Below are 23,317 nucleotides of genomic sequence, written 5' to 3' on the forward strand. Positions count from 1 at the left end.
CAGGGTTTGTAATTAATGAAGCTAGTTTAAGGCAACTTCCTAGGTTTATAAGAGTACTGCAACTTTAAATGTGTACATGCTTTGTTAACTTGCTATTTTCACTTTAAATACCAACAACTTATTTTACCCTTTTATTTTCTCCACCCTTGTTAAGTTTCACTAACACCAGCAGCTAGAATCTATTTCCACCTCCAACTTTTTACTGATATGTTGAATTCAGAGTTGTCCTGCTGTACTGCCCTGGAAATCTTCTCTCTGATAACCCTTACCAGCCCCCAAAGACTAACATTTTAAGCTGTTTCACGCTGCAGACAGGCTCTCCTCTTGTCTCTTCAGCCTCAGGCAAGTGCTTTAGCTATCTCCAAAAAGTCTTCAGCCACCTAGCCACTTGCCTCTCAGGTCTTCTTTTCCTTCCCAGGTCTTCTTTTCCTTCCCAGGTCTTCTTTTCCTGGCCCTTCTAGTCCATCCCCTGCCAATCACACAGTCTAGCTGATCATTCTAAACCTGCATCCACTAATTGAAATAATATACAGAGCAGTGCACGGAAACGCTGTTTACCTTCCTGCCACAGTGGTACCTATTTATCTACTTGCACTGTTGTGCTTTCAAACTGCTAGAATGACAGGAGCTGGGACAGAGCAATGGGAGCTCACTCAGTTACAGGGATTCGAAACGCCGACCTTCAGATCAGCAAGCCCAAGAGGAGAGGCGCAGTGGTTTAGACCACAGCGCCACCTGCATCTCTGGTATTTATTGTTGTTGTTGTTTAGTCGTTTAGTCGTGTCCGACTCTTTGTGACCCCTTGGACCATAGCACGCCAGGCACTCCTGTCTTGCACTGCCTCCCACAGTTTGCTCAAACTCATGGTATTTATAAGAGATGCTAAACTGGCTCCCTCCTTGCTGTTCCCCTTCTGACAGGTGAATACATTTTCCTAACACACTTTTGGGAAATGACTGCTTTTAATGAAAGGGCTGGTGCCATGTTGTTCTCGGCATAACTATTTGTATGCCTTTAATAGATTTTATATACACTTCGTATCATATGTTGTTGTTGTTTAGTCATTTAGTCATGTCTGACTCTTCGTGACCCCATGGACCATAGCACGCCAGGCACTCCTGTCTTCCACTGCCTCCCGCAGTTTGGTCAAACTCATGTTCGTAGCTTCGAGAACACTGTCCAACCATCTTGTCCTCTGACGTCCCCTTCTCCTAGTGCCCTCCATCTTTCCCAACATCAGGGTCTTTTCCAAGGATTCTTCTCTTCTCATGAGGTGGCCAAAGTATTGGAGCCTGAGCTTCACGATCTGTCCTTCCAGGGAGCACTCAGGGCTGATTTCCTTAAGAATGGATAGGTTTGATCTTCTTGCAGTCCATGGGACTCTCAAGAGTCTCCTCCAGCACCATAATTCAAAAGCATCAATTCTTCGGCGATCAGCCTTCTTTATGGTCCAGCTCTCACTTCCATACATCACTACTGGGAAAACCATAGCTTTAACTATACGGACCTTTGTCGGCAAGGTGATGTCTCTGCTTTTTAAGATGCTGTCTAGGTTTGTCATTGCTTTTCTCCCAAGAAGCAGGCGTCTTTTAATTTCGTGACTGCTGTCACCATCTGCAGTGATCAAGGAGCCCAAGAAAGTAAAATCTCTCGTATCATATACTTTGTATCATTCATAACAAATAATAATTATATACTGTATATGCATATGTATATATGTGTGTGTGTCTATATGTATGTGTGTCTATATGTGTGTGTGTGTGTGTGTGTGTGTGTGTGTATATATATATATATATATATATATATATATATATATATATACACACACATACATACACACACACACACACACACATACACACACACATGCATATATAAAATTATTATTTGTTATAAATGATACAAAGTATATGATACGAAGTGTATATAAAATCTATTACACACACACACACACAGTTTCAATTTTAGGCTATTCACGTTTCATTGGTTTTTTAATACTCCGCCCCCCTACGTTTTCAGCGGCTCTCGTTTTCAGCACCCCACTGTAAGCCGTCTTGAGACCCGTCCGGGTAAGGAAAAGGCGGGGTATCACTAAAGGGCAAGGCTATCAGCCGCGTTTCCTGACGCTTTAAAATGACCAGCGATCATTTCGCTTTAACTCTCCGACCGGGCCGTCAGAGAAAACCAGCCTCCCTGGTCGAGGACAGCGGCGTAGCAGAGTCCTTTAAAACCTTTAAAATTAGGGGGCAGGCAGCCCGTGAGTCGTCCCCCCCATCCCTTCCCCTTCACTTTCCTGCGCGTAAGCCGCACATATACCGCTCCTTCCCGAAAAGGCTCCTTTCCCCGGTCCTCCTGCGCCGCTCTGCCGGCAGGGGCCGCTGTGGAGCCTCCCCGGCGCGCGGCTGCCGGAACAAGCCCGCTCTTGCCCTGACGCGACTAGGCGATCCCCGTCATATGACCCACGTCGCGCGGGGAGCGGGAGGCAGCAGGAGCAGCAAGCAGGAGAACCAGGAGAAGCAGCCGCCGCCGGATTCGGCCTCGAGGCGCCGTCGCAAGAAGGAGCGTCGGAGGCACGAGGAAGGGAAGGCGAGGGAAGGGAGACGAGAAGCGCGCTGGTTGCTGCCGCTGCCTCTACCGCCGCCACCACCTGCACCCCCCTCCCCCCCCATCATGCTGGCGCTGTTGTCTCGGCTGCTGGACTGGTTCCGGTCGCTGTTCTGGAAGGAGGAGATGGAGCTGACGCTGGTCGGGCTGCAGTACTCGGGGAAGACCACCTTCGTCAACGTCATCGCGGTGAGATGCGTGATTTCACACCCCGGGGAGTCCCTACTTTGCCCCCTCCCGCCTCTCCTTTGATACCCGCTTGAGCTAGAGATGGGCGGCTGCTCTCGCTCCTCCCCTCTTTGGCCCCAGTCAAATGCATGCACAGTAATTTTTCCATTAGTTGTAGAGTGGGGTTGTGTTTTTTGGGTGGGTGGGTGGGGGAAGAGGAACACCAAATGGTTATTTTAAAAGCGACTCCCCGCCCCGCCCTCGGCTTTCCCTCCGCCTCCTGCAGCCCATTGAGTTCTGCCCCGTGCGGGGGTTAAAAGTCCCAGCACTTTGGGGGAGCATGTGAGGGAAAAGGCCACGCCATCTCCTTAGGATAGGGCAAAGGGCCTTTCCACTTTCTTTCCGGGGTGGGCTGGCATTCAGACGTGCAGCTTGCTCACATGTCAAGCGGTACAACCGGGGGACAGGAGAAGAGTTTAGGGACTTAATTCTGCTGTTTCCCGGACCTAGGCGAGCCGTGGAGGTTGGGGTGGGGATGAGCCAGGTGATGCTTTCGCCCACTTGGTTGCCTCCAGACACTCAACGTGGATTCAAGGAGTTCTGGAGGAGGGCTGGACTAGGGAATGGTGGGTGTTAGCCTGCCTTGCCCAGCCCTGTCATGTCTTAGGCAGGTCTGAAGCTCTTTGCATAGCAAGCCTTGTTTGGGATGGGCAAAAGAAGAAGCTGCAACTCTTCTCCCTGAAGCTGCTATAATCCTGACTCTCTGTGGGTGTGACTTTCCCAGTGGAGAACACTTTTCTCTCCCCAGTGTTTGTGGGGGGACCAAGGGCCTGCCTGCTTTTAACTGACTTTGCTTTGGTTTGGAGATGACTTCCTGAGCCTTTCTCTCTCTGGTGGAAGTTAACAGTTGGGCATGTTGCTCAAAATTAATAATACAAGACCAGTGTGCACTCAAGAGTGGTGTTAAGGTGCCACATGAGTTTAAGTAAGGATGGGCCTAGCCAATATTTGGAGGCTATCCAGAAACCCTAGGTATGTCTGAGCTCTTTCAAGACATTTAAAATATAAATGTTATCTATTTTGTTTGAAGGTTTTTCTAGGGCACCTTTAAGGATAAAAAAACCTTGCTTGCTAAGATGACGTAAACCCTCTGAAGGGCAACACTTAAGCAGTTTGTGGTATACTCAAACATATATATCTTCTCCAGGTACTTCCTCTGAAAGAAGTTTGGAAGGTGGTGGCACTGTCTTTCTGGCTGTGTCTATGGAGGGCTCTCCCCAGTGAGGCCTGCTTGATGTCAGTATTAACATCATTTTGGTGCCAGGTTGGCATACCTCTTTTTCCAGACTCTTTAGAGGTTTCAGTCTTTACTTTCTTTTTCTTTTGTTTGTATTTGGGAGTATCATTTTACCATCACTTAAACCTGATGATGGTTTTTTAATTGTTTATGTAAGTTACTACTTTTATTGGATGACTACATGTACATGGGACACGGGTGGTGCTGTGGGTTAAACCACGCAGCCTAGGGCTTGCCGATCGGAGGGTCGGCAGTTCGAATCCTCACGGCGGGGTGAGCTCCCGTTGCTTGGTCCCTGCTCCTGCCAACCTAGCAGTTCGAAAGCACGTCAAAGTGCAAGTAGATAAATAGGTACCGCTACAGCGGGAAGGTAAACAGCGTTTCCGTGTGCTGCTCTGGTTCACCAGAACCGGCTTAGTCATGCTGGCCACATGACCCGGAAGCTGTACGCCGGCTCCCTCGGCCAATAACGCAAGATTTCCCCCCTCGGTGCATTAACAATAGGAGGGTGGGGTCAGGTTGCTGTTTGGGATGGGGCAAGAAACCTTCCACAATGGACTCAGCTGCAGAATGTGCCTCTCAGTTTAGCCATTAACTTGCTTATCTATGCTGAAGTTGCCTCATAAAAAGCTTTGATGATGTCTTTCTAAATGACTTGATTGCATCACTTCCAACAAACAAGATGCTACATTTTCTTGATTGTTGTGTGCCATTATCAGGGGCATGCAGCATTGTCTTGCTAGATTAAATCTAAAACAGTGCTCTTACTTTGGGGGGCAAACTGGCCTCTACTTACTACACTTAAGATCGTTTTTGGCTTTGGTAGGCCTACTTCTGTCAGTTCTGTAGGTTTTAATGGTAGCAGTTTGTTGGATAAATTTAGTCCGTAATATGGTTCTAAAAGACAACAAAACAGCTTCCTTGCAGGCCTGGGAAATGCTTTCTGGTCTGTACTGGCTTGGGACCATTGGAGTGTAATGTGCTTTGCTTGTAGATATTTTTGTCCTGTTTGTTGCTTAGACCTTGCCTCAAACACAGTACAGTAATGAAACTTCTGAGGGGATCTTCTAAATGAGATCTGAAACTGTTTGCATTTTACTTTTCTAAAAGTAGTGCTTATGACAAAGAGTGAGCAAAAGAATAGTTTGGAAAATTAGGAGTGTGATCCTTACCATGTTTGCTTGGAAACGAGTTAGTAGGGCTTATTCCCAAATTACCGTAGTAGGGGTTAGGTCCATAGATGAAGCATTTTTTCAATTTTTTCAGGGAAACATCTTGAGTCTGAGTCTTGACAAGATTGCATCTGTAAATACTACTAAGCAACTACTGTAGAATGATTTAAATATCTTCTTGTGAACGCCCTGAGATCTTTTGATAAAGAGCAGTATATAAACAACAACAACAACAAAAACAACAACAACATTTTGCACTTGAGCTTTGTGTTACTGTATTAAGTTCAAAGAACATCATTGTGTGGTAGGCATATGCTCCATAATAGTGATAGGCTCATTTGAGATGCCTTCTAAATACAGTGGCACCTCGGTTTATTATGCCATATTACAACTTAACAGGAATAAAATAAGCCAGGTATGTGTTGAATACTGGGAACCATACCCTCTTCCCAAATCATAGAAACCACTGTTGGAAGTCAAGGTGCCTACCGTGTTTCCCCTATTTTAAGACGTAGTCATAAAGTAAGCCAGGGCAGCAATTTTAAGCATTTGAGAAATATAAGACATACCCTGAAAATAAGACATACCTCCATGTCTGCCAACTCGGGGCCTGAAACCGGCTGCTGCAGCGCGGGGCGCTCAGCAGCAGCAAGCGCTCGGAGCGCCCAGGCGCGGGCAAAGCAAGGAAGCAGAACATGGAGGTGCTGATCAGCTGGAGTGCGGGAATCAGCTGTTCCTGGCTCAGCTGTAGCGCGCGCTTAGGAGGAATGCAGCAAAGTCAGCCCTGAGGAGGGAAAATGGCATTTTAAAACGCCATTTGAAGCGCCCACCTCGCGAAGGAAAAGCGCCCCGCTGGCCGCCACCCTGCCCAAACCAGGGCTCTCTCCCCTCAGTCACCCCCAGCTGCCCCGCTGCCGCTCTACCCTCCCTCAACTGCCCCTTCTTCCCCAGCCGGCTGCCCGCGTTCCTCCAGCCGGGGCGCACAGCGGGGAAAGGGTGTGCGGCGGCTGAGGCGAACAGAGGTGGCCGGTTGCCCGGGGGTGGGACGGTCAAAAAGGCGGGCGAGAAGGGAAGGAAGCTCTTTGCTCGCCGCCTCCTCTCTCCCTCTCTCCCACTGGGTGCCTTGGCCCTGGGGAGCCACAAGGAGCCGCAGCGAACGCAGAGGAACAGGCGGCCAGGGGTGGGTCGCTTTCTCCGCCTCCTCGGAGTTTGGCTCCGTATCTGGGAAGGAGCGAGCCCGGAACTGCCTCCCAGCCGGCAGCCCCTGAGGAGCCGCCGCCGCCGCCGCCCTCAAACTTCTTTTCCCTCAGGCGGCTGCAGCGGCCTCCACCTGGCCCGGCCGAGGAGGCCTGCCTCCCCGCCGCCCGGAACTGGCGGCTGCAGCATTGGAAAAGACTCCTGGATGAAGCCCTCTCTCCAGGCAGAAGAGAAGCTGGGGGTTTGTGAGTTGACCCCAGGACAATAGTGGGCAGTGTGGAGGGATGCAGAATGAAGTCGGGCAGATCATACCGTAATACACCCCACCGAAAATAAGACACCCTGTGTTTGTTTGTTTGTTTGGGGGAGTTATAAGACGGTGTCTTAAAAAAGGGGAAACACGGTAGGTGATAAAAGAACTGGATATCTTTCCAGCCCAATTTAAAGGAGTGTAAATTTCTTATGTAGAAGTAATGTCCTTTTGCATTTAAAAAGTAAACAATTTAATTTAATCATTTAGCCTGTTAAAGAAAAGTACCATTCATTGGACGGGGTGGGAGAAGGATTGGTTCTTCGAATTGAAATTGTGTAACTTACTGCTTGGTTGGGATCTAACACATCTCAAGACTTAACTGGCTGAAATCTATTAAATATGTATTCTTGCAAACTCGTTCTTGCGTGAAATAAAAGAGCTTTGTCGGCTTCAGTATTAAACCTCAATGGTTTGTGTTTCTGTCACTTGGACTGTATGCTAGTGATGATAGGAATCTTTATTCTGTGATGATTGCAACTGATAAGCACCTAAGAAAATGCAGGGTTGAACATAAGTCATACTGTAGACCCATTAATACGGTAGAATGACTAACCTAGGTCTGCTCATTTCAGTGGCTCTACCCTGAGTAAAACTTGGGTGGGTACAATCCACTGTGCTTCGCCTTGGTATTGGATCTATTGCCAAGAGCAGGCTTTCTCAGACTCGGCCCTCCAGATGTTTTTGGCGTACAACTCCCAAGATCCCTAGTTGGCAGGACCAGTGGTCAGGGATGATGGGAATTGTAGTCTCAAAACATCTGGAGGGCCGAGTTTGAGGAAGCCCGGCCAAGAGTGAAGTTCCCTATCCTTCCAAGGTAAGTATAAAATATTGCATTCTAATAGCTTGCCAGCCTGACAGCTCAGTTATATATGGGTAGTCTGGTAGTAAGGATTTCAGTTAAATATAAAAATGGCTAATAGAAAAGACTTGACTAATGTTACCAGAACTTGAACAACATATTAACCACCTGCATTATTATTATTCCATCAATAATAAGGTCAGGGATGTTTGTGTGGCATGTGAAGCTTGAGTAGGGAAGGAAGCTGATTCTCTTTAATTTAAACAACTTAAGGTTGCAGTCTTTTACAAGCTTACATGTGGGTAAATTTCATTGAATTCAATGAGGCTTGTGTCTGAGTGTGCATTTTTTAGGATTTCACTGTAAAAGTAAGATAGTATGTGTGGGCTGGGAATATCTTACAACTTTACTTTCAGCTGAGCGTTATCATTCCAAGTGCCTGCCTGAGCAACTTCAAGGGAGCTAAGCTAGCCTAAATGCTTCCATACTGTACTGGGACTAAATGTTTTGAGAGCTGGATTCCCAGAACTTTCAATTCTAGGAGAAAGGCTGGTCATTGCTTGGTGTAGGCTCTTATCCAGTCATCAGCCAAACTGGATCATTACTTGTTTTCTGGACAGATGTAGTAATAGCATGACTCATGAGGGTGATAGTCTGGCTTCTTTGTGAGTGCAACCTCCTCTATCTGAACTCCAAATATTTAAGACTGCTGAAGTAATCTTCAATTGCTAAGCAAAAACTTGGGATTTAGCAAACTTGGGGTGCATTTTTAGAAACACAAACTAATACCATAAAAAAATTCCTTCAGTAGCACCTTAAAGACCAACTAAGTTTTTATTTTGGTATAAGCTTTCGTGTGCATGCACACTTCTTCAAACTAATACCAGTCTATGAATATCAGCATACTGATTTTAACATCAATAAGAGAAAGCAGAGCTGTATCTGCTCTCCTAACCTTTTCTGAATATCCTTGGCAGTAGTTGAATGGCTACTGCTGCTGCGTAACCCTGTGTTGGTTTTTGGCATTTGGGGAATTACCCAACTTGATGTTTGTAGCATTGAGAAGCCTGGCATCGAAAATGCTATGACAAGCCTTTGGAGAGGAGAGGCTCTCTGCTTTAAATGCTCCTGGATATCTTATGCAGGGTGGAACATGCTGCAGTTGTGGATGGAAATAGAAGTGATGAGGGAAGTAATGATGTGGCTCTTGTAGAAGTAAGGTACCTCCTCCTGCTGTGTCACAAGGAGTAATGACACTGTACACTTGCTGCTGCAGGCTTCAGCTGTCTGTGTAACACACAAACACCTCCAGAAATCTATTGGGCAATAAAATAAAAACCGTCCTGTCTGCTTGCATGCACCCTTGTTGATTATAGTGACATCTTTGCTTCAAAGAGGGCGAAGTTGCTGCTTCTCTTGGCTTCCCCGAGTAGCTTGCCACATGCAACCCTGGTGAGGGTTCTGTTTTTGTATCTGCTGCTTATCCAAACAATTAATACTTAAATCTTAATAGTTGGAAGGGACACAAGGGACATCTAGTCCTACCCCCTGCAATGCAGGGATCTCAGCTAAAGCATTCATGGCAGATGGCCATCCAACCTCTGCTTGAAAACTTCCAAGGAAGGAGAGTCCACCACTTTTTGTGGGAGTCTGTTCCACTCCTGAACAGCTCTTACTGTCAGATTGCAGCTGGAGTAGATGAAACCATGTTTGATGTCAGATTGCAGCATGATGTCAGATTGCAGCTGGAGTAGATGAAACCATGATGCACCATGATGTTTCTTCTTTGTGCACTTCTCCCAGCGGTCATTCCTCCTCTAGTCACCACTATGGATGCATTACCTGACTGCCTGCCTGTCACTGGGCACCACGTCTGCCCCACATGGCAGGGTCTGGAAAACAAGTCTTATGAGGGAGTTTAGCCTGAATTAGAAGAGTCTGAAAGGAGATAGGATAGCCATCTTCCAATATCTCAAGGGCTTTCACATAGAAGATGGAACAAGCTTGTTTTCTCCTGCTGCAGAGTGTAGGACCCAAGCCAATGGATTCAAGTTACAAGTAATGAGATTCTGACTAAACAGGAAGAACTTTCTGATGGTAAGAGCTGTTTGACGGTGGAACAGACTCCCACAAGAGGTGATAGACTCTCCTTCCTTGGAGATTTTTAAGCAGAGGTTGGATGGGTGCTTTAGTTGAGATTCCAGCTTAGCAGGTGTTGACTAGATGACCCCTGGGATCCCTTCCAACTCTACAATTCTGTGCTTGCTGCTGTGTGGGGGGGGGAAACAAGTGAAAGTTCAGGTTTTCAAGAGTGACAAGACCATAGTGAAAGGTTGTGCAGCTTCTTGTAGGAGACCCTTGTCTAATTGGCCACTTCTGATGAGGATTGATGACTCAAGTGCAAGATATTTATGTGGTGTAGCTTTTCATGAATGCTGAAATCAAACACTGGTGTGTTTATGCCTCCGTCAGTCAGCTGACCTGGCTCCTCAACATCAGTCGTTGCCCTGTAAGCAACATGTGTTAATCTGCAGCCATGCTTTTTGTGCTTGCTTTAGTTTAAAATCTCCTGTCAGGGGGGCATGGTCACTCTGACAGGCTATCAATGAGCAGAAAGGGCCGCATTAAAAGTGAAAGAATGCTACAACTATGAATTCAATAATCCTTTTTATAACTGAAGGCATCCAGATTCTAAAGAACCAGTGCATGTTTGCATATCACTCCCACATCTGAAAAGACAAGGACATGAAATAGGACCACAAAATCTCCATAGATCTCCAAACAGATCACTGTGTCAGGATTCGAGGTGTTTTAGTGATTATTGGTATCCTACTAAACCTGGAGAGGTCTAGTATTAAATGCCCATTCTGCCATGAGGCTTGCTGGCTAAACTAGGGCCAGCCACTGTCTTATCTTACTTCACAGGGTGGTTGTGAGAATAAAATGGGGGGAAGGGAGGACATTGCAAAGCCATGTTGACGCCAGTGTGTGTGCACTGCATTGTGCCGGTGAATCCAGTTGAGTAAAATGGCTTCTTGATCCTTACCCTCAAGTCCTACTTGGGACAGTGTTGCAGAGACCTTTATGTAAGAAATTACAATCTTTGGAAAAAACAGATGTCGCTGTTTATACTTCACAACTTTTTTGCACTAGACCTTGATTTTCCACTCCCACTTGGCTCCAACTGCTAGTAGCCTTGGGACTACAGAGCTGGAGGGAAGTATTATTTGCAGTGTTAGAAACAGCTAGGAGCCAAATGGTTTCCGGGACCTGGGTTGTGGGTGCCAAAACAGAATGTCTAGTCACTGGGGGGATGGGACACTTTTATTATTTTGATATGCATGAACTAATACGCAATTCATATAAGAGACATCTTGTTAATATCACATTTTTATCAGAAATTGTTAATAAATGTTTCATTTGGCGTTTACAATAAAAATATTGGTACCATACTTCAGTTTTCAAAACACTCTACTCTTTATTGTTAAACTCCTTAACATATTGTCTGTCTTTAACATATACTTTGAGGCTTCAAAGCACGTACATTTCAGTAATCTTTGAGTGTCAGGCAGGCGCAAAAATGGCACCCAGACTTTTTGAGGTGCTCGCAAATGGAGAATATTTAGGGGCAAAATGTGTTGGGCGCCCTGCTAAATTTGAACTCTGATTATTTGGCCACATGCATCTACCAGGAGTCTATTACTGCTGGACTGTTTGGGATTAGGGTGTGTGGTGTTGTTGCAATCTGCTATATATGGTGCTCTGAGAGTAGTGGAAGTCACCCATTAAAGCAACATTTCCACTTTTGGATATTTCATTACATGCTTGTTATTGCATAATTTAATATTGCAACAGCATTAATCTTTGTTCTGATACTAGCAATTGTCAGTGTGGAAAACTGGAATGTTCCAAATGGAGTGGGAAGCTATGGATGTATGTTTCTAGATCTCTTAAAAGATTTTTTTACCTCCCAAGTTTAGATAATGTGTTCGGTTTTTATCCAGTTTTACAATGAATTTTTATTGTGTTATTCTCTATGGTTTGTTTTTATGCATACTACTTAGAAATGCTTAGGGTTAAGCAGTGTATGAATGCCATACATTCACACACACACACACACACACACACACACACACACACTCACACTCACACTCACACTCACTCTACAGTAGCCTAACAATAGGACAACTTTCAGAAACTTGTACTTACTGCTTTGTTCTACTGAATCAGACTTTAGGTTCAACATCAGTCTAGGGCAGTGATGGGCAACCTTTTGAGCTTGGTGTGTCAAAATTCGCCAAAAAACCGAGCATAACTTGGGTGGTGTGTCACTTCGAGAAACCCCCCCCCATAATTTCACGATATTTATAGTTTAAATAACAAAAATGTATAATTGTAATATATAACTGTAATTAATAAACCAAAAACTAATTATTTAACCAAACCAAACCAAAAACCCCTTATTTATCACAAAGTGCCCAGAGTTGTTGAGTTTTTTGGGGGGAGCTGCTAACCAAAGTTTTGGAGGTTTTTTTGGGGGGTGCAAAAGTTGCTTTGCTCTTTTGGGGGGGATGCCCCAAAGCTGCTGCGTTTTCTTGGGGGGGAAAGAGAACAGAAATAAAGGCCGAATAATACCTTCGCTGGAATTAACACGCAGCACCGACATAGTCTGCCAAAACGCCAAAAAAAAAAAAAAAACAGCACAGAACGGGTTAAAAAACAAACGCTGTTACACCAAATCATTGTCTGCCAAAGCGCCAGAAAAACAGCACAGAAAGGGTTAAAAAACCAATATCACCAACAACAACAGCTCGAATGGGCCGATGGGGCGCGTGCCAGCAGTGAGGGCTCTGCGTGTCACGTCTAATACGCGTGTCATAGGTTCGCCATCACTGGTCTAGGGATTATCACTGTAGGTGGTGGTTCCCCACCTACAAAATTTGTGTCCTAACTGCTTTCAGTTTGAGCACAGCAAACTATGATCTGACAAGTATCATATTATTTACGTGAACTGATAGTTACGTATGCATTTGCATGGTTTTAGTGAATAATATATATAGGGCTACTATGATTCTGTGGTGTAGTGACAACTCTTGGAAGACCTTTTTTATGCTGACTGGCCAACACAGCTGTTTGAAGCTATTTTGACCGGCCAGTCATTTTAATGATTGTTTTGCACTGTTTATTGATTTAATGTGTTGCTTATGCTGCCGTTATATTTCTGTATACAGGTATAAGTACTTCTATAAATAAATAGTGTTAAAATCTCCGTTGTGCCCCTGGTGGTCTTGGGAAAGTTGTCAGTCTCTTTGTCTGAACCGCTTCACAGGAAAACCATGTGCCACCCGGAACTCCCTGGAAGAAGGGTGCAGTACGGTACATGTAGAAGTTTACAATTATGGCTTGTAAGCACTGTAAATCTTGGATCGAGTAGGTACATGCATATGAGAAAAGAATAAGCATTTCTCATGTAAGATTTAGAGACTAAAATTTCTCACAATCTTAAAATTGTAGGTCTGTCAGTGTATGCTGAACTTATGCTAAATAAATGTTAATGTTTCTGCAAGTTGTCTGGCATGGAGATTTGGTGATGCTGTGGAGAGAGCTAAGCATCAAAGAAACAGCACCACGCGTGTTGTAGGATTATATTTACTTGTTAAATGGCTATTGTAGCTGAAAGACTGCTTGGGTAATGAAAGATGTCTAGCAAGCAGGATGTGATGACTTGCTTTTCAAAGCAATCCTAACTTTGATTCTGCAGAACATACTGAAGCTAATATTTTGGTAACAGGCTCTAGACAAACCAATAATATAATTCCTGTGTTGATATATGTTGTTTAGTAAATTTATCTCCCACCTTGCTTGCACCATGGCAAACGAGGTGGCATACATTGCATTCCCAGGCAGTTTCCCACCTGGGCACTTTGCAAACTGAAATTTACTTAGCTTCAGCAAAAGGCTGCATCGTGTGCCTTCGGGCAGTGACCTACTGTGGTTGCCTTGGTCAATAACTTCCATCTGAATTGGACAGAAGCACTATAGTCATTCATTCTTCTGGACCTCTCAGGGATGCTTGATATAGTGAGGCCATCAAATCCTTTTGGATAACTTGTTAGACATGGGAACTGAGGTCACTACTTGGCATTGGTTCCGCCCTACCTGACAGAGGTGCTGCAAAGTTTTATCATATGCTTGCAACACCTGTATGCAACTATGGGAAAAGATGGCTAAGCATGCGATGTCATTATTATTCTGATGTTGCCCATCTTCCATTTCCATCAAATCCAGAAGCAGTGGGCTCAGTTCTTGAAAAGATGCTAGCCTTCATTCAGCCCACATCCATGCACAAGCAAGTTCAAGACAGTAGAGTTTAAATGGCTAACCTTGGGTTTCTTAGTCAGATGTTTGCCTGCCCTGGGCTAGCCCTCTCCCTCCTAAAGGCCAAGGTGCAAGCTGGCTTTTCTGCTTGGTTTTTAAATGGTGGTGACAATCTGTTATACCATTCACCAGCTCTGACGGAGTTCATTTGGAACAAGGGTTTGGTGCCTGTCTTCTGTGCTTTGGTAACTATGGGGCAGCCTTCTGAACATGAGGGCACCTCCCATATGTACGTCCTCAGTACTTGAAAGAGATGCTGGAAGTGAGCTGCTTTTTGACAGATAATCACAGTACAGTATTTTAGGGAGGCATTTTAGATGCAGAAGGATTATTCTCTTCTCTGCTACTCTTATGCAACCAGCTAACTTTGACATCGTGGTACACTCGTATAACTTGTTTTCCTACTTTGCTCTGTCGGCAGTTTCCAGTGCTTTACATGCATATTCTGGCAGCATTTAATAACATGCAAGATTACTTTTGATTATTTGCACATCTTTTGCACATCTTTTGCACATTTTAACAAATACAATGGCTATAAAAGTTATTTTATGCTGTTAGCGACCTCAGTTCCAAACCTTTCATTGCATTTTTTTTTTGTTGGAGTTGAGCAAGTCCACCACACATGGAAATAACTGTATTCCTTCTGATACTTCCAAAACTGGTATGCTTTGTTTAACTTCTTTGGAATAGTAATCTGCTTTGTCATGAGCTTAAAAGGGTGTATCCAACACTTGCTCTGCTAGCGCAGCAGACTTTTGCTTGCTCAGTGGAGCTTTCCTCTCTCTTTTCTCCTGCAGCCCCTCAGAATCTGCTCCAGAGGGAAAGAAGAGGGGAGAAGAAGAGAGAGTCCCATTGGGCAATTGGAACTCGATGTGTGTGGCATTGGATATACAGTGGTGCCTCGCTAGACGAAATTAATTAGTTCCACGAGTCAAGTCGTGTAACGATTTTTTCGCCTAGCGAGTCCCGGTTTCCCATAGGAATGCATTGAAACTTAATCAATGCGTTCCTATGGGCTCCGGGGGACTGGCGGTGGGGAAGGCAGGCAGGCAGGCAGGCGCTTGCTCTCTTGCCTGCCTGCCTTCCCCACCGCCTGTCACACGAAGATCGGAGGGCGCTGCTTGTGGGGCTTGTCAACCCCGGCAAACAGCGCCCGCCGATCTTCGGCTCTGCCCCCCGATGTGCTACGGCTCGGGGAAGCAGGCAGGGAGACGGCAACAGCCCACAGCTTCCCGGGATGTTGCCATCTCCCTGCCTGCTTCCCCGAGCAGAAGCGCCCGGGGGACGGAGCCGAATTGCGGCGCTGTGAGGGGGAGGCTAATGGCGAAAAGCCCCCGCCACGCCGCAATTCGGCTTGGGGACTGGCTTGGCGGCAGCGGGAAGGAGAGGTAAACCGGGAAGGTAAACGGCAAAAGCCCCCCCCCCCCTCGCCGCAATTCGGCTCCCTTCCCCGGGCGCTTCAGCTTGGGGAACCAGGCAGGGAGATGGCAACAGCCCCGGAGCTTCCACGGGCTGTTGCCATCTGCCCGCCTGCCTTCCCCAAGCAGCGCCCGCCGATCCTCCGCTTCCCCCCCCATCCCGCCTGTCACACAGCGGGGATTGTAGGGGGCTTGAGAAGCCCCGTACGATCCCCGATGTGTCGGGCAGGATGGGGGGAAGCGGAGAAAAGTTCCTCCGCTTCCCCCCATCCCGCTTGCGCTTAGACTTCCTCGGCAAAGGCAAGCAGGGGACACCTAGCCCGCCCACTTGCCTTCGCCGAGAAGGCGCTGTTGCAGCCTAATGCCGCCTCTGTCGGGCGGGGGGAGGGAGAAGCGGACTCCGCTTTCCCCTCACCCCGCCCGACACAGCGGGGATCAGACGAAGCTGTCGGCGGCAGGGGGAGAGGAACGAAATTGTTCCTCTTCCCCTGCTGCTGAGCCTGCACAGATCCCGGGGTTCGGGGAAGCACTTGCAGCTTGTCCGAACCCCGGGATTTGTCCTGTCGGCGGCGGGGGGGGAGAGGAAGGAAGGAAGAGAAAGGGCTGCTTTTCCTTCCTTCGTTCCTTTTCCCCCCTCCTCCGCTTCTCCCCCGCTAGTTCCTCTTTGTGTTCCGCTGGTCTCGGCCGGGGCAGAGACCAACGGAACACAAAGGAGAACCACCTGCAGCAAGGGAAGAAGGCAAAGGAAGATCAGCTGAGAGGCGCTGACACCTGATCTTCTTTGCCTTCTTCCCTTGCTACAGCTGGTTCCCCTTTCGCTAGATGAATGCCCTGATTTTCTGACTAGAGGTTTTTATGGCCACGCTTCGCACGACGAAGCAGTGGCCATAGAAAACCTCGTTGTATAGCGAGGCAACCTCCGATCAGAAAATCCTTTCGTTAAGCTAAATTTTTGTCTAGCAGGGCATTCGTCTAGCGAGGCACCACTGTATCCCAAAGTAAACCCTACTTTTGTAGATAAAAATATTCCCATTTTGCCATATAAAGTCCAATATGCCAAAGTAGATTGATCTACCAGCATTCTGTCCTCAGCTAGTCAATGTAATTAACTTGTTTCATTTTGCAATACAAATAAAGTTGGCTTTTGTATATTCTGGAAATTAATCATTTTGCACTGATATATATAAAACTAGGAATCTCAAGTGAATACCTTCATTTTAAATTCTTGATGTATCATCTTTAGAAACTTAAACCATGGAAGTACTTGCTTGTCCGTCTTTGATTTAAACTTGATAGACTCATATCTGTTTTACTGTAGAATTCGGGAGGAGCTGGATCACTATTAAATCTGAGGTTTTACATACAATCATAGGAAACTTACTTGGGCTAACCTCATTCTTAATAAGCATTTAGTGTTCTGCACTCAGGTAAAGGTAAAGGTACCCCTGAACATTAGGTCCAGTCGCGTACGACTCTGGGGTTGTGCGCTCATCTAGCTCTATAGGCTGAGGGAGCCGGCTTTGGCTGCAAACAGCTTCCAGGTCATGTGGCCAGCATGACTAAGCCACTTCTGGCGAACCAGAGCAGCGCACAAAAATGCCGTTTACCTTCCCGCTGGAGCGGTACCTATTTATCTACTTGCACTTTGATGTGCTTTCGAACTGCAAGATTGGCAGGAGCAGGGACCAAGCAACGGGAGCTCACTCTGTCGTCGCAGGGATTTGAACTGCCGGCCTTCTGATCGGCAAGCCCTAGGCTCTGTGTTTTAGACCACAGCACCACCCGCATCCCTTCTGAGTCTGGACTCAGGACTGCACCGTAATTCTGTAAGCTTATAGAACTGTAGGATTCTCAACTTTTAATACTCAGAAAATTAGTATCATACACAGTAGTAAATTAAGGGACCCAGGTGGCTCTGTGGGTTAAACCACTGAGCCTAGGGCTTGCTGATCAGAAGGTCAGTGGTTCGAATCCCTGTGGCAGGGTGAGCTCCGGTTGCTCGGTCCCAGCTCCTGCCAACCTAGCAGTTCGAAAGCACATCAAAATGCAAGTAGATAAATAGGAACCGCTATAGCGGGAAGGTAAACGGCGTTTCCGTGTGCTGCTCTGGTTCGCCAGAAGTGGCTTTGTCATGCTGGCCACATGATCTGGAAACTATACGCCGGCTCCCTCGGCCAATAATGTGAGATGAGCGCGCAACCCCAGAGTCGGTCACGACTGGACCTAATGGTCAGGGGTCCCTTTACCTTTACCTTTTACAGTAGTAAATTAACTGGTAGGTGAACAAAAGGTTTACAAAATCATTGTAGTAGTGTGTCTATCTGCAGCCTTACTTAACCTTAATTTAGTGGTCATATAAAACAGGATCAGACTAAATAACAAAGCTATGTAAGGAGCACTAAATCTAATGAGTGTTGTTTCAGGTTTCTTCCTGGCTGTAATCTTCCTTTGAAGCATCAGTTTTAAAATATGTTCATGAGTATATTTTCCAGTAACTCGGAGATTATAGGTCTCTAGCTGCCTGCTTCTAAACTGTCAGGTGATTCCCTAGTCACGAGTAGGATTACAGACTCATGACCACTTTGACTTTTATGTCATTTGGTTAAACTGAGGAAGTGGTAATGCTGTAAACTAAGAGCACAAAGGAGAAGCTAGCGGAGTAGAATAGGGAATGGAAAGAAATGCCCAGTGCCCCCCCCCCTCCATGGCAGAATAGAGACTGATAATATAAAATTCGGGCATCTTAATTCTTGCCAGTCCTGTTCTTGTAATTGTTTCCAGGCCTTAGCATTAGTTCTTACCTGTAGGATTGCTTTACTTGGTGACTCTGTATATAAGTTGAAGTAGGATCACATTGGACTTCACTCCTTGGCCTGCCAACTTTAAGCTTTTTCCACTCCTGTAGTGCAGGAGGTTTCTGGATAACGGATCACCTGTTTAAAAGGGTCACCTGAGCTGAACACATTTTGCAAGGGTACTGCCAAGTGGGTTGTAGTCAGGAAATAAAGAATGCTGCCCCCCCCCCATTTTAGAGCAGGAGTAGGCAATGTTGTGCCCTTCAGATGTGGACTGCAGTTCCATACACCATGAGCTACGGTAAGGGATGAGAATTGTAGTGTAGTCTGCAACATATGGAGGGCAGTACCTACCCCTAGTTTAGAGCTTGACAGCGAAGATGATCCATAACATTTCTGGCTTGTGAAAGCTACTGGCTAAAGCTTCTACAACAGCATACTGCCAGTTGATCAAAAGGTCACTAGTGTGAGCAGAAGATACTTCCATTTGCATGATAGGGAGGAGTATAATTTCCATCAGTATTCCTCCTTGCACTATCACACATTGTTCTTGAGGGTGGCCCTCAGTAGTCTTCGTGTAGTGCGCATGTTCACTTGTGACATGGATCACTTGAAGTTGGTAGTGTCTATCTTCTGCTTTTCACCTTGGATATTTGCCCCCCCCCCAAAAAAGTGATAGTTTAGTACAGTGCAGTTTCACTTGCGGGGCGTTGAATGCTGGCATGGTCCTTTTTGTGTAGAATCCAACTATGAGTGGCAGGTGTCTAGCTGAGCAGTTTGACTGCAGAACAGGCACCTACCTAACATTTGTTTTTCTGTGGTTGTGCTTAATAATATTGGCTTTGAAAGTGAAGAAACCTGCAATGCGTCTTTGTGTCTCGTAGATCTGATGTTCTCCTTTCCTAGTGATGGTACACTAAGATACACTTGAAGAAAACAATCTGTGTGTGTCTCTCTCCAAGTGTTGCCACTTGGATTGAATCAAAACAAGGTACAGTGGTACCTCTACTTACGAATAACTCTACTTACGAATGGAGCTCCATCCACCATCTTGGATGCGGTTTAGATGGGATTTTTTCTACTTACGAATTTTTAGATAGGGTTGCTTCGACTTACGAATTTTTTCTCCCAATGCATTCCTATGGGATTCGACTTACAATTATTTTCGACTTACGAATGTGCGTTCGAAACGCATTAAATTCGTAAGTAGAGGTACCACTGTATTTATTCATAGCCAGTCACACAAAGCAGAGGGTTGTTAAAACATTTATCCATTAAAAACAATTAAAGAGTACTTAATTAAACAATTAAACAGGACGTGGGTGGCACTGTGGGTTAAACCACAGAGCCTAGGGCTTGCCGATCAGAAGGTTCAAAGCCCTGCGACGGGGTGAGCTCCCGTTGCTTGGTCTCAGCTCCTGTCAACCCAGCAGTTCTAAAATCACGTCAAAGTGCAAGTAGATAAATAGGTACCACTACAGCGGGAAGGTAAACGGCGTTTCTGTGCACTACTCTGGTTCGCCAGAAGCGGCTTAGTCATGCTGGCCACATGACCCGGAAGCTGTACGCCGGCTCCCTCAGCCGTAAAGCGAGATGAGCCCCACAACCCCAGAGTCGTTCGCGACTGGACCGAATGGTCAGGGGTCCCTTTACCTTTAAACAGTACTTCCTTGTAGTTCATAACTCAGCAAATTGATTGAATCAATGCAAACCCTTTGTGTGGATCTACTCGGTATTGGGTATTTGAATTGCTTGCTTTTTAAAGGTGCAAATACATGTTCAATGCATTGTGATCATAGTATAATCTTCACTACTTTGATGTGTTTGTGAAAACAGCAAGCTGTGTTTCAGTGAGTACCGTATATTCCAGCGTATAAGACAACTGGGCGTATAAGACGACCCCCAACTTTTCCACTTAAAATATAGAGTTTGGGATATATTCGCCGTATAAGAAATACAACCCGGCGTATAAGACGACCCCCGACTTTTGAGAAGATTTTCCTGGGTTAAAAAGTAGTCTTATACGCAGGAATATACAGTAATATAAAATTGGTGGGAGAGCCCTAACACAGCACAGCGGAGGACTTCAAGCATTCATTGAGTGGTAAGGGCAAAAACTTACAAATAGCTTTAGCAGTGCTACCAAGGTCTCATGTGGGATAAGACCCATTGCATCACTGTAGAATGGCTTTTAAATATGTCTGTCTATATAGAACATGCAATCTACAACTGAAGTGATGAGTGGCAGCTAATCATACCAATCACAATGTTACAAAATAATGTGCTAAGTGTAACATCGAGACTGGACTTGAAATGCACTGACTGATCAGGCCTTTCCTGCATTTTATACCAGACTCATGGCCAAAGAGCTTGGTGATAACCTTGCTTTGTATTCTTTAGTCTCAAAAGAGCAGGCAACTTGAAGGGAGAATAGTATATACAGGGCTTTGCCTAAGTAATCTTTTGCAGGTGAGTTTTATGTGTGTCTTGGAGGTGAGTAAAACACAGTCCATGGTATCTGAAACTACTCCAGCATTGTTGCTCAGCCGTGGTACACAGTAATCCATCTGCAGCACAGTAAACCTTACCTTGAAATTATATTCCCCAGATTCTTCAGGCTCAGACACATCCCAGAGTAGTCTTTCAAGTTTAATACTTGGAAATTACGCAATTTGATGCTAGTATAGCTTCCCATGATGTGCATACGTTGTTCAGGTTCTTCCAGATACTATCCTGTCACACCAAGGAGTTGGGAGTACTGTTTTTCTGGTAGAAAACCCACTTGGAAAAAGATGAGACACTCTGTCCAAGTTGACTAATAGTTTCTTAACATGATTGCAGGGAAATTGTTTTTGGGAGTGGCATGCTTAACTTGCAGGTAGTGCTAGGAAGCTTGAGAACTCTTCCCATGCTACCTTCATAAATCTGGAGGCCCTTTGGTGTCATTGTATGTGATTCAGCATATGCTGACTTCTTCCTTCCTTCCTTCCTTCCCTCCCTCCTTCCTCCCCTCTGTTGATGATGCTCATGGCCTCTCATGTGATCTTTGTTCACCGACGGTCTCAACTGCAAACTTGTTCCTTCTGAAAAGGATGTTAGAAAGAAGCATGAAATCTCCTACATATTTAATTTTCTCTGGCGCTTCAACCATGATTCTCGCATCAGTGGGAAAACATGTAGGCACATATTTAGCACAGTTAATTAAGCTGCCTGAGAGATCCTCTGCCGGCTCCCTACTAATGACTGTGCTCTTTCCTCTCTTCAGTCAGGTCAGTTCAGTGAGGATATGATTCCTACAGTGGGCTTCAACATGCGGAAAGTTACCAAGGGTAATGTCACAATAAAGGTACGTTTTTCTAGTTTATGAAGGCAAATACATTGTCCTGCTAACCACTTCTCAGGGAGCAGATGAAAGGAGACGAGTTCAAGCTTGGGGGGGCATAAAACCTTTCCATTCTACCGCCCATTCATTTCCTCCTTAGCTGACTGCTTCTCGTACCCATTGTCCTATTAATATTGTCTGCTGGGTTCAAAACTTGTAATAGAGGGGCACTGTGTGCAACATTTGATACTGTTTTATATGAATCCTATAGGGACCCAGGTGGCGCTGTGGTTAAACCACTGAGCCTAGGGCTTGCTGATCAGAAGGTCGGCGGTTCGAATCCCTGTGACGGGGTGAGCTCCCGTTGCTTGGCCCCAGCTCCTGCCAACCTAGCAGTTCAAAAGCACGTCAAAATGCAAGTAGATAAATAGGAACCGCTACAGCGGGAAGGTAAACGGCGTTTCCATGTGCTGCTCTGGTTTGCCAGAAGTGGCTTTGTCATGCTGGCCACATGACCTGGAAGCTATACGCCGGCTCCCTCGGCCAATAATGCGAGATGAGCGCGCAACCCCAGAGTCGGTCACGACTGGACCTAATGGTCAGGGGTCCCTTTACCTTTACCTTTTTATATAAATCCTAGCTTCCTATAGTTGGCTGTAAGCAATTGATAACTTTTAAAAGGCTACCGAGACAACTGTGCCATAGGGCACAAAGCCTGGTTGACACCCCCCCCCCCCACCGGATGCTGCTATCATTATTACATTATAAAGCAGGGGTGCAGCACTTGCAGATATTATTGTAGGGCTCTCAGCTCCCATTAGCCTCAGCCACTATGGCCAGTGGTAGTCAACAACATATAGAGGGCCATAGTTCCCCATATCTACCGGTAGTATTGAAGGAGAGCTATTTTTTTTAGGATTATATGCATTTTTTGGGTAGTTAGAGGAAATCAGGCAATGGGTTCTTGCAACTTGGGTGATTAAGTGTGCAGTCTTACTTCCGTGTTTAATAGGACCTGGCTGCCCTGACATGCAGTTATTGGGAAAGTGTTAATGGGAACATGCACAACCCCCATCAGTCCAGTTGTTCCTTAAGGTGGGGCTTGCAAGATGCATGCTTAAGGGTTCACGGGCAGGCGGGGCAGCTTTTCAGCACATCAGTGGACATTTTGGTGGAAAGCAGAGTGGCAAAGTTTGGAGCTCTGGTGTACCTCTTTCAGACTGCCTACAAAGAGAAAGAGCATCAAAACCAGCTACTCCTGTTCATGCTGCATAGGAGGAGTGTTGATTGCATATGCAGGTAACCCCCTATTTGCGTAGGGGTTGCGTTCCTGGCTGTCCCATGCGTTGATGGAGCCCGCATAAGCCCGCCCCATTCTGCCCCCAGGTCCAAAACAAACCTCTGTCGGTGGTTGCACATCAATTGAACACACTCAAAAAGATCGCTGCCTGTATCAGGTTTTGTCACTGTAATTAGGGATTAGTCCTCTATTTGTGTTACTTGGGTCATTGGTTCTACAGATTTAAGCATCTCCCACAACAAATTTCATGTTGCAGTAAAAACAATATTAGTGGAAAACCTTCTTTGTTACTCCTCGTGGCTGACAAAATGCTTTGTTTTTTGGTCCACATAGCTTCCTTTATGACTTGTATAACATCGAATTTAGTCATTGCAATTTTGTATTCAGCCTCCAGACATAATTCTCCATTTTGTCTCTTAAAAAAGATTTGGGATATAGGAGGACAGCCACGATTCCGAAGTATGTGGGAACGCTACTGCAGAGGAGTAAATGCTATTGTGTAAGTATATACATCTTGTGGTTACTTGGTTGTGGCTGCATTTGTTGTGTTGTAC

At 45.8% G+C, this 23,317-nt stretch overlaps 1 protein-coding gene across 1 annotated transcript in view; it reads left to right on the top strand.

The window, feature by feature from the left end:
- The first annotated feature begins 2,438 nt into the window (after nt 1-2,438).
- The window catches only part of ARL8B (ADP ribosylation factor like GTPase 8B), a 29,543-nt gene continuing 8,664 nt past the window's right edge, over nt 2,439-23,317 (top strand). The window contains exons 1-3 of the mRNA XM_035106586.2: nt 2,439-2,793; nt 21,407-21,487; nt 23,189-23,262. Of these exons, the coding sequence (XP_034962477.1) occupies nt 2,455-2,793; nt 21,407-21,487; nt 23,189-23,262 (494 nt within the window). The 5' untranslated portion in view covers nt 2,439-2,454. The remainder of the gene's footprint in view (nt 2,794-21,406; nt 21,488-23,188; nt 23,263-23,317) is intronic.

This window comes from Zootoca vivipara, chromosome 2 (assembly GCF_963506605.1).
Source record: "Zootoca vivipara chromosome 2, rZooViv1.1, whole genome shotgun sequence".
NCBI lineage: Eukaryota > Metazoa > Chordata > Lepidosauria > Squamata > Lacertidae > Zootoca > Zootoca vivipara.